Genomic DNA, 12,631 nt, shown 5'->3' with positions numbered 1-12,631 from the left:
TTCGGCAAATATTTCTATAGGGTGCAAATTTTCTATGGTCAAAAAACAACAAACATACTGTCGACAATGAATAAGAGATCCTATTTATTTCATATAATTTGTAAATATAAATTCTAACAAACACCTTTCTTTATAAAAAAAAATCACCTCGTTCGTAAACGGAATCCAAACCCAACTTATCGAATGTTTAAAGCCCAAATAATTTTCCATGGGCTGGCTCAATTAACCTTTAAACTTTTTATATAACATCTAAAATTTTAATATTCTACAAGTTTATAGAATAAAATAAATATATGACACACTACAACATCTGTAGAATGTCTTAAATATATATCTACGCGGGCTTATTTAATTTGACCGAGTCTTTTGCAGCTCCCAGTTGCTGCAACGATTTCCTGCTATTTGGAAGGAAGGGAAGCTGTGTCCCCTCTTAGCCTCGATAAACGGCTCATATAGTTCTGGTTTCCCAAAACCGTTAGGTACAATGCCTCTGAGATGCAAGGGGTTTACAAGACAGGTGTACCTTGAATTTTGTGAAGGTTTTTGGAGTTATCGTGGAATAAATTATTTTCTTCGAACCTTCCCATCTTTATAGTCAAGTGACATCCCAGCACTTTCGCGAGGACTATAATAATCCCCGATGATCAATTCCCACCCCTATACAACCGAGGTATGGTTAGATGAATTGCTTATGATGGTTGATCGTTTTTGAGCTTTTGCATTAACACGGCTATTGCTTGCCCGAGGTGGACCCGTCTCATCGTCCATTATTGCCTCAAGTAAAATATGATCATCAGGATCCATTGGCATCACCGAGATATCGCGAACTGCACGGAACTCGCCGCAATTGTTCAAATGTTCGTTCTCGAGTCGAAAGAAATTCCAAATAAATCGTCTGCAAATAAGATTAGGAAGCTCATTTCAACTCTCTTAACAGCGCTGCATGTCAGAATTTTTTTAAAAATATCACTCGCAGGAAATTATTTTTGCATTTCGTAGAAAGGGTTTTTGTTCACACGTCATTTTAGGTTTGACGCATTGAAGAAAAATTTTAAAAAATTCTAGAAAATTCTACTTTATATCGGTATCTTGTTATTTCAAATTCTCAATGACGTGAGACTCATTATGATAGTGGATTAATGTGCACTCATCATAATGTGCACTCATCACAATGATAATGCATTAATGTGCCTGCCGAGTGTAGTCGCCACTCCATATATTATTTTGGGATTAGTTCCTTAAGTTATACTTTCAAAACCTTCAACTTTGAGAAAGGTGTGAGAAAGTCCGATGAATAGTTGAGAAACCTTTAGCTCAGGAGAAAAATGGTCTTTATTAACTGATTTTTACGAGCATGGCATAATCTGGGTGAGCAGAATAGTAATTTACGCGCACTTACCTAAATATCTCACAAACAGCAAGAATACTGGTCATTAATTCCTGGCTAACTGTCCCATTATATCCAACGGATACGTTCAATGTCCAAATGAGACGAAATATGAAGTCCTCAACAATGGCGAAGTAATAAAGGAACTACAGAGAAAGACGTCATGTTAGCCTTTCTGTGGTGGACATGACAACAAACGACAAACCCAACTTTAATAGCTTTAGGACTTCGAGAGAGCATTAATTTTACATTAAAACTAAGACGAGTTTAAGGATCACCGTTGGTGAATAAAAATAATTTGGAATCTCTCGATTTAATAAAAAAAAGGAAATCCAGTGGCATCTCCACTATTCCAATTATTTTCCAGTTGAACATCAGATATACCGGATAAAAGTACTGTATAAAAGTGTCTCACGCTTAACCTTACCTTATACGGGTATACAATTTCTTCACGTAATAAGGTGTTTTCAGAAAGATTCCACTCCAGTAAGCCCCAATCCATTTTGAGATCCCACGTTAAAGTATAGCACGTGCCAATAAATGTGCTGATTATCCATAATATAAAAAATGCTCCCACATATGAACTATTTTTATCTGTAACCGACAAAAAATAAATAAGAAAAGGATAATTACAAGAGATAGTCCCATATATGTAGGTCGTGGGGGATATAGGTGCACGAAGGCTATTTAGTCTAAATGGTATATAAAAAGGTAAAATTACATAATTTTTTTAAACCTCATGAGAACGATTAATCAATAGATATTCTCCTATTCTGGGGCCGGTTGTTCGAAAGGCGTTTAGCTTAAACAGTGGATAAGCTAGAGTTTAAAAATACTCTCATACATCTTGTGAATGACTGAAACTATACATCTTATGCATTAAATATGTTCTTCAGTTGAAATTAAACTATTCACATCGCAATATTTCAGCTCAGTTGTTCTATAAATAAATAGATAATTTTGATTTCCTTTTTCAACTTATCCGCCATTTAAGCAAAACGCCTTTCAAACACCCGGCCCCTTAACCGCCGTTTAAGCTAATCGACAATTTAGGCTAAATAACACTTTTGAACAGCGCGGCTCCTCCCTGTATTTGAATAAACCCCGGAAAATCAGCAACAAATTCATGGAATTACCTTTTTCCATCGCTGTAAGAGAAGAAAACAGAACAATGAAAAACGTCGTAGAATATTTGCCAGCATTAACGAGATGCGGAAAAACGTGTTTTGTGTCGCGGTATCTTCTTAGACATTGCGCGAAACGGAACCAGGCTGGTAGACAAAGAACGATTGGTCTTATACCATATATATTGGTGGAACACGTATCTGGAATGTGAAATAGATAAAAATAGAATCAGGGAAGGATTTAATGATGTTTTGGAGGCCAAACACCCGCAGGGGTGGGTGTTTAGTAGGATATAACTTCTCAATATCACCATCGTTGTTGGCTTGTATTTATTGACAATGTCAGCTGAAAAGATGGTACATCTTTGCAGGCATTTAATTTACACCCCCCCCCCCCCTTATATAGGCACACTTCGCTACTCACCCCCAGAACTATACCAGCCGTATACAAGATAGCAAAAACTGTATTCAATATCTAAAAACATCGTGTTTAGACTATTCATCTGATCTGCAAGCCAGAAATCAGCGAAACCAACAGAATGGAATGGAGCAGTGATAACGCGATACTGAAAACAATAGAGTAGTTCATGTTAGCAAAATCTAAAGAACGCGATTGAACTTATACTAAAAACCAGAACTGAATGAAAACCATTAAAAAAACTCAATACTCTGGTACATACCACTATCTTTAAAAGCCACCATCTCGCACCGTAAAAGCCGCATTTGAACGGGTTTAAAGTAAATGCCAATATGATAATAGCCATTACTAATGGAGGAGTGAAAGGGTATATGCCAATATCGTTGTGATATATATAAGCAAGAAGACTCAAACACCATATCACTGATAAACAAGCTGATGCCTATATGTAAAGAATAATATCTTGAATCTCTATACGTGCACTTAAAAACTCCACAATTCTGACTTACCTCCATAACTTGTTGAAAAGTCAAATGAGTCCTGGGATTGAGTTCAAATATCAAGACATGATTAACACCCGCTGACCGCCAACCACATGTGTTTATTGCGACGAGGAATATCATCATTACCAACAAGAACACACTACGATACATTCTCAATATTGGAATCCATTCATCGCCATATCCTTTAGTTCCAACTACATATAAAGGTAAAGCGCGATGACTTAGAAAAATTTATACTTCAGGGTCGAAGCACAGGTTGAAACCGTAAATAGTAAGTCGCACCCTTATAATTCAAAATTTCTAAGTACTGTAATTTTAAGTGGTTTGGCTGTGCATGGTGGTTCGTACCACAGCCTTCCATTTCATAATTTTTTTCCTCGTTGAAATATTTTTGCACCCCATTATTTGTCTTTAACACACGCAACAAGGAAATTTGTTCACACGGGAAAAGAAATAATGGATTTGTTGATTATGTCTAATTACGTGGAATGGAAATATCACGGATAACTACAAGTTTCCATGCGAGTAAATTTATTTCCAGTGTTAAAACTGCACTGCAGCTTAAAACTGTACGCTTCATGGCATCTTTAAGAAACATAGAGCTGTGTTGAGATGCGGGAGTACAATAGACCTGGGGAAAGTCATACCGTACCACACAGGCTGAGAAGTGAAAACAGTTCAGAATTGATTGAACAATATATAATTGTGTTACGTGAAGGGATAGCTATTACTCACATCCAAGAATTATAACGACTATTAACACGAGAAACATTCCGAAGAAAAGTCCACCACGGAAGATCACCCAGCTACGTTTCTACAAGATATGTCAATTATTATTCAGATTGTTTCTAAAAGATAAATCAATTATGAGTGCAGATTCTTCAATGATCAACCTGGGGACATCTGTTTTTAACATTCTGTAGGCACCTCTGAGGATGATTTCGCGCTAAATGAATGGAACGCGCTAAAGATAGCCATATAGCCACACAAGAATAACCACACTACAGGCTCGCGCGCTGGCTCAGCTTACAGCCACTGATCTATGGAAAATCCTGTAATGTGTCTATTTATCGTTATCTAAAGCGCCTGGGTGCGAGGTTTGAGGTAAGGCCGAATATTGGCTGGGGAACTCCAGAGATTTTTTCTGTTCTATATGAATAATGGCCACAGAAATAGAGAATTATAATTACTATTGTATCTACTATTTGTAAAAAGATGGTGCATGAGATGGATATGTTGAGGTGAATTATGAAAAACACTGACCTCACGTTCCGTCAAAGGTGGGACACGAAGACGGTTCATAGCTTTCGAACGATCCCCTTCCTCCAGTTCATTGATAAAGATATTCTAATAGAGAAACGTTTGTAGCATTTCTAAATAAAATCACTACCAAGACTACTGACTGGCAAGTGTGCAGTGTATAACTTAGGGGAACATCAGACTATCAAGGGCGCATCAGGATTGACATGGGTATGGTCCTTACCCACCCATCATGACCCTCACCCACCTATCATGGCCCTCACCCACCTACCATCATAAGAGCTCTCTAATTACCTCAGTCTCACTAATGAGGGTATCCACTCCTTTGTTGACAAAAAACGGAGCTTTTTGGACCTTCTTCTTGAAATTCAAACCATTTTGAGTTTCGAAAAGCTAAATGGCAATGAAAAAAATCATTGGACAATTAGTATCGTTGGTTCTTCAAAGAAAAAGTTTGTTGATTATACATGATGGTTCCTAATCGTTATTAATTAATCAACAAATGGTCAAGGGCACACACCTTGTCATGTTTTTTCAAAATTTTTCTAAAGCCAGTAAAATTCAGTTGCTGCAAAAGAGTAACAATGTAAAGATTGAAGATTCGTAATTTAAGTAGTGATCTCTTTATGCGCACGGATGTATATGCGAATATTTCAACCAACAAGGGATTTGGACGATTTGTCACGTTTGCCTCGTCGATTTCATATCACAAGATTTTTCAAATAAGTGTAAAATATCAGCATGCCGACACTATAAATGGAGATAGCATTCGGCAAATCGAAAATCAGCCTAACCAATCACCAACATGTCATGTTTGGTTATTAGTGGAACAGGCTTATGAAGGGTTCATATTTCCTGAGAAACATATTCTCCAGATCTTATATGAACCTCGGAATCTGTGACACGCTTCTTGCGATTTTCCTAACGTCACTTCAGCCAGAGGGATCGTGGGGCTTCAGAATCGCATGTGTTTCAAATGATATGTTTTGAACCGCACCTGAAAGTTCTGCAGCAAAACCAAACTGAGATAGAATTCACTAAATGCAAGCTTTAAATTCTTCGCCTTGCGATGGCTTTTCGCTAGCAGTTTCTTAACATTCGCGTCTAGAACCACTCCTCCAATAGCACCACGCCGTATTTGATTCAAACTTGACTTCGCGGAAAGGTAACCGCCACATTCCGCTTCGTTCTTTAATGTCGTGAACTTTCGCTGAGCCTCGGCGATTTTCTCTAACGTAAAATAATGGAGAGAAGTATTGTGAGTACGCAGAGGTGTAATAAATAAATACAAGCAGCTGTGTTTTATTAGGTCTAGACGTAAGCGTAGGACTTGACATTCCACAGCACTTTTCAAGTGACGGAATCAGCAGCCAGATAAAATCCTGGGGGCGGTTGTTCGAACCCTTTATTTGATAAAACAGTATAGAAAAGCACAGTTTCACCTACTTTGTGGATAGCACAGCTTCGATTTCATGAGCCAAAGTAAAAGTTTACGACTTATTTTACTTGCGTGTTTATAGGTATTTCAGTCTGGTTGTTTGAGGGATTTATAAACGCGATCAATATTATCCACTTGTTCAGCATTTATCCTTACCGGGTTCCGAGCAATCGGCCCTCCACCCCTCTCGTCTTGAGTTGGATTTGCATGGCATGTGTAGGATGATAGGAGAAAAGACTCGATATTTACTTATACCTATATTGGGGTCTCCCCGCGAGTGATATGGGGAAATATGCGGTTAATACCCGGCAACAAGACTTTGTAGCACAGTATTATTTCGAATGCGGGGTTCCTAGTAACGGATTAGCCTTCAAGAAAAATCTGTTATGTAAATGGATATTTGTTAATGTAGCCGCATATATATTCTCGTAGCTTTGTAAGCTTTGTAATTAAACATAAAATATCGCTATTTCTACGGACAAAACCTTTTAGAATTTCATTTCATCATTAAGAATATTTCATATAGCTATCTTACTTATTTTATGCTGGGTCTCTAAATTTATACAGCGTTCACAGTTACCGCCTGCCTGGTACATCTCGTGCGCTACATGGCCATAAATTGAATTTTTGCTTCGAACAACAGACTCTTCCGACATATATATTACAATAGACTACTTGCAATGGAACTTCTGAAATGTGGCGGCCAAGAATGTAAACATAAAAAAATAGTGAAAATTTGGCTACCTTCACTTAGATATTATGATTATCACTTTCGTTCATTTCTTTCCAGTTATATTTGTCATGTTTAATTTACGGCAAGAATTAGTAAAAAAAGCTCGTAAAAGTGAAATGAGAATTGTGTGAGATTTCGTAGGTCAATATCAATTTCAGCATTGACTGAAAATGAGCCCGTGTAAAAGGCCCGTTGGCGTTGACACGATCCAAGGTTGTCGGATCCAATTCACTTCTGATGGATGTTTTATAGTCTGTTGACTTGCAAAGTATATGGACAGCAAATCAACTAAAGCCAATGCAGTAGTGTTTTATCAATAATACACACTACATTCCATACGTCAAAAGTGAATTGGATCCGACAAAGTTGGATCGTGTGAACGGGCCTTTACATGGCCTAAACTGACTTAATTCTAATGTCTAACAACCTTTGTGGTCAATTACTTTATTCATTTATCGAAAGCAGATACTTTCTTTAAAAAACGTGTTTACAAAATTTCAATATATGTTATGAAGACTGATAAGCGAATAATTTCTTTGCAATTTGAAGAATCTAGCTCATATATATTGGATTCCTTTTAGAATCACACGATCATTGGTTCAGACTTGAAAAGCCACTCATATAAACACTTCCATTCCTATCAATCTTAAACTGCAAGAGTATTTCCCTCTGAAGACTTAACGTTCGTTATGGAGGACGCGAGGTGTTTTAATTTAATTCCAGAACCATCCTCAGAAATATGAAATATTGCGAATCATATCTGACACTACTGAGAACGGCGCAAAATTCATTGCCTCGAGCGAAAATTAAACTTGCTTTTTCCTGTTTCCAGACTGCCGCTCACCCACGTAAGTTATTGGCCAAGGTAACGCGGGTATCATCTAATGTATGTTCCAATATAAGGGAAAAATTACCATCAAGTTCTCCCAGCCCGCGTGGGGGAAGCACACTTTGTTTTTGAAACCGTGAGTGACGCCCGCTTAAGGGGATTTTCAAAAACAGTCATTAACCCTTGGCAACGGCGGTTTATTTTTGACACCGATTTTCTTCTCATGGTGTATACTATTAGGAATTTTTAACACAGTAGTTTACTTTACGCCACCTAGTCCTAGTTATACATCCGTGTACATAATTCACCCAATAATATGCGCAAGAAAGAGAAAATCGCCGAGGAAAATCCATTTCCAAAATTTCCATTTAATCGTAATTCTCGTGAACAAGTCATTTTAACCGATGAGAAATAGTCAAGATCTAAATATATCTTTATCTCTGCATTCAAATCGGTCATTGGTGACTGCAAACACATCTCATCAGCCATCTTTACATCAATCACATGTTCATGACATTCATGACTAAATGGAATCCAGGCAGAGTTTATGACGTCACAGTCGCCATGTTTTCGACACAAAACTCTAACTAGTGAGCTGACCCTAACCCGTTCTTTGCAGCAAAAATGAGTTTAATATTTCATATCTTTTAGGACAGTTATAAACACTTTCTCCTGCATCATGTACTGACTATAATATTGATACAGAACTCTTGTGTGTTCAGCCTATTCAACACAATCCTAGAATTGGTTATAGGGAAGTAAATATGCCTACCTCCCGAAGGTAAAATATAAGAATTACGCCTTAGCAACTCATAATTTTAAGGAAAGAGTCGTGGGGGTTTAGAGCTTTGCTTTTAATAATTAGGAGGCAGTTGACTTATATTTTTGACTATTACTTAATGTAAATATATTGAAAGTGAAAGTGTATGGTAATTGTACATACCAATAACAAGTCTGACAATTTAGTCATGCTATATAAATTTCAACTTATTTAATTACATTGTTGAATTCTTTAGAGATTAATTTCCGTCAAATGCTTTATAGCAGATTGGTGGAACTTTAGGGGAAAGTGAGTGGCCAAAGTGAAGTAAACAACTGCTCAGCGGTGTAGCCCAATTACAATTACAGGCCTTCTAATAAAGTTCTTGTTTACAAAACATTATAGGACATTATTTCCTACTGAATTATGGCTCTCAGTCTTTGATGTTGTTGCATAAAGAATGAATGAAATACTATTTAACAGCCTATTATCTGACTGCATTAACCAATAAGATGTTAAGTAAAGATAACAATACCTGCAAAAAAGGTATTAACTTTTTCTAATTCCTTATCACAGAACATAAAGAACTGTTCTTCAAATTGGGCAAAGTATTGTTCCTTTATGCTTGGGTCAGCCTCTGCAAAGATTTGGTAGATATATAATACAAGTTAGTACAATAATTAAACCAAATAAACATAGTTTCACATCTAAACAATGCAATATTTGTGGGAAATGCACCTGGAGGAAGATGTTTCACAGTAGCTATCATAATATACATACACATAGGCAATTTACGGGATTAACTTTTAAATTTGGTTTCATATTTCTTGCCAAAGGTAATTATCTGGCTGCATTTAGGGCATTGGAAACCTACTTCAACCGACCATATTGGTCAGTTGGTGCGGCTCAGATTTGCACTGTGAAGAGGTTAAAGATTTAAATACTACACTTTTTATGCAGCGTTATGTTGAGGGATCTGTCTATACAGAGAAAGTTTTCCTGTGTTTTGTAGACATATTCCTACCCTCATCTGATGGCATTTTCTCCAGAGCATCATAAAGAATTTCTTTCATTTTCTGTATTGTAAAAAAATGTGGGGAATGTTAAATTTGAAACAATTTCAGGAACTATAGAATACCCTGCGAAGCATTAAGGCAGCATGTTTCAATAAATAACCCTACAGTTTTACACTTTATTGAAATCCACATATATAAGTATGACCAATAAGGAATGCTTGAAATAAAATATACTTGTCCTAAGAAAAAGCTAACCCCACAATTAAAATATTATTCTGCAGGATGAATAACTTAATTGAATTAGTTGACCCTGCAGAGTATTCCATAGTTGTGTCTGATTTCATGTTTTCGCATTGAGTATTTTATTTATATATTCTTATACTACCATTATGTGCCACAATAGATAATTTCAGATTTCTATACAGTATAGTATTATAAACAAAATAATCTGAATAATTTACATTACATATTTGTACAAAAAAGACTTGAACTAAATATAACAGACAGCGAATCATTATTCATGGGGAAAAACTTGAAAATCTTTTACGGATAAAAAGATTAGATAAGGTCAGGGGTTGACAATTCAAAAATAAACAAAATGTTTCGACACTGGTTTGACCAAAATAGAACAATGCAATAGGGAATATAAAATAAGTGATAAGACATTATACGAGTAATGATACTAAGCAATATAGATAACAACTAAAAGTAACACTGAACAGACCAAAACTGGAAGTAAGTCAAGTGACAGTTAATATCAATAAATGGACACTTCTACAGTTCTACTTATATTCGTACCTCGTATTGAATGTATTGAACACGCCATTCCGGTGTCAAATGCGACGTTAGATGCTCTTGAAATTTCATAGTCACGATCTTCTGTGGAAATTTAGATATATATTATCAATACGCCTGAAATCTTGGCCATAAAACACGAAAATCCGTATTTTTCCCACAGATTTGTCCGCCATATTAGTTTGCCATTTCGTCATAGCAGTGACTGCGCGAAAAGCGAAACCTGGATGGTTGAATTTTAGGAGAATTTTATATCTGATCAGTGATCTGATTGGACCAATAAACAATAAGAATTTCCAACCAATCACTAACCGCCTGTAGTATCGCATGCAGTGGGCGTACAAAGGGGAGGATAAGAGGGCAAGTAACTAGGTGGAGGCGTGTGTGACTGTAGCTGGATTGCAGACAACTACAGTCTGCAGGCCACAACAAAATATAATTTGAGACAATTCAATTGTTTTCAAAATTTCCCAATCGCAAAACGTTTTAACCTGTGGTCACACAAAGCTCACAACATTGCTGTAAGTTCAGCCGATATTATTATGCAAATTAATAGGAATATTCCATTATATTAGCTCTGGGATACATGTCTCTCAGTTTCTGTACTGACAAATTGTATGATGAAACTGGTTCATGTTCTGCATGTACGAGGCGGCTTGCGATCATATTTTGAAGTATATTTCAATTGTGTTATAGAAATAATTCGACATTTACTACACCACGCGCTTATAAAGGTGATCGCGTGAACGAAATTTCATGAATCATTAAGTCTTTGCAATTAATAACAAACACGCTAAATCAACTTACAACTTACAAAATTATCAGACTAATAATGCAGCGCATGTGATAGAAATATATTCTTACCTTACGCCAATGTTGACTTAAGTAAAAGTTGGTCCAGGTGCTGACACTTCTTATAGGCTCAACGAATTATCAGCCACGAGATCAGGCGTTCTTTCCGCTCAAAGTCCTACTTATTATGGCCGTGGAATTTTAATTGCTTTTACTGTCTCGAATGTCGATGTTTATCAGATATCTTAACTGAACAATCTAAAATTGAACAATGTCATGTCATCTAAATTGTTACGATGTACAAAGGAAACGCAACCCCGCAACCCTAAGTGATCCAATAAAGAGCCTTAAAAAATCTTATGTACTTTTGGGAAAAAATGGATTAATAAACCCTGTACAATTTATTCGTACCTGCATAAAAGCTTGTCCAAACCACTTCTTATCACTGCAGCGACTAATAAGACTGAAGTGCGAGCTATACTTCACCAGATTTAAGCGGGTCTAAGGTTTGCACCGTGACCGTGTGCTGTTGCAATATACAAAAGAATAATATTCTCGATTAAATTTCACAACTTTTGTGTGGGGGATCGGAATTTCATGCAAGCTGGGACCCGCATGGAAAATTTCGATATTTTGATATGCATGTAGAAGTTAAAAAGACGACTGATGCAAAACAGTGGCAAAACAGGTACACTATTGTCACTAGCGACTGTTTCACCCCAATAGCGCTGCATATTTATTAGAATGCGAGTTTTCTTGCAATCCAGGCTTACCTATTCCTTCACAACTTACTGCTGCTTTTGGAAATAACAAAGGTTCTGCAAAAATAGGTCATACCATGACATACATGCTTTGAAAGTGTATATATCTCGGAATTAGCTAGAAAGGCATGCTAGCAAAAGGTTTTGCATTTCATAGTAGAAAAGCTGAAAAGGTCAGCATAGCCATAGTAGAGTTCGTACGTATTAAACGAGCACAAAATAATACATTTACCGCGCCCACCAGCTCATCTTGCGACATTTATATTAGTAGCTCGATACAAATATCATCTGGTTTCCATTCATGTTTTCAGGAGCTACAGAATAATACAATCAACAACCCCGCAATATCATTCCTTACCTTCTGAATAACGTAGGCGTAGGGATATAGTTCCGAAATCAATATACAATTTCCCATTTCCTTTCTAAATTTAGTACATTTTACGAACCGTCATGCCGAACTGTTAAATAATTTTTTCACGCTGAACTGTTAAGTTTTCGATCTGTCTAGAGACATGCTATTAGAGCACTTGTCTGACTTAACAATGCCTGGTACACATGGAGGTGAACAGACAAAAAAAATACCAAAGACAAACACAAGCAAATTTCAGTCAAAATATTTTCGCAATATATTTTCTCACATTCCCTAACACTGGTTGAATAAAGTAAAACCCTTCACTCCCTGTATGTTTTCTTACTTGTAATTAAATCAATCACACTAACTGTCTACGTTTGCAGCAAGAGTCACTGCAACAAACCAAACAAACCCAACCAACAAACCTAAACTCCAAGCTACTTTTCTATGCAACGGCCTCGTT

General features: G+C 36.7%; 1 protein-coding gene across 1 annotated transcript; it reads right to left on the bottom strand.

The window, feature by feature from the left end:
• Nucleotides 1-60: 60 nt before the first annotated feature.
• Nucleotides 61-12,531, bottom strand: LOC114530291 (xenotropic and polytropic retrovirus receptor 1 homolog). The gene is made up of 18 exons (XM_028551899.1): nt 11,829-12,531; nt 11,467-11,581; nt 11,128-11,313; nt 10,267-10,347; nt 9,477-9,528; nt 8,988-9,089; nt 5,690-5,922; nt 5,213-5,260; nt 4,987-5,085; nt 4,696-4,779; nt 4,168-4,246; nt 3,439-3,626; nt 3,192-3,371; nt 2,936-3,077; nt 2,524-2,712; nt 1,815-1,981; nt 1,400-1,533; nt 61-895 (listed from the first exon to the last, which is right to left on the bottom strand). The coding sequence occupies exons 4-18, from the start codon at nt 10,333-10,335 to the stop codon at nt 658-660; spliced, it is 2,004 nt and encodes a 667-aa protein (XP_028407700.1). The 5' UTR covers nt 10,336-10,347; nt 11,128-11,313; nt 11,467-11,581; nt 11,829-12,531; the 3' UTR covers nt 61-657.
• Between the last annotated feature and the right edge of the window lie 100 nt (nt 12,532-12,631).

The sequence above is a fragment of the Dendronephthya gigantea genome, unplaced genomic scaffold (assembly GCF_004324835.1).
Source record: "Dendronephthya gigantea isolate DGI-Jeju-01 unplaced genomic scaffold, DenGig_1.0 000061F, whole genome shotgun sequence".
Lineage (NCBI taxonomy): Eukaryota > Metazoa > Cnidaria > Anthozoa > Malacalcyonacea > Nephtheidae > Dendronephthya > Dendronephthya gigantea.
The sequence above is the reverse complement of the archived record's forward strand: the minus strand, read 5'-3'. Positions and strand labels throughout refer to the sequence as shown.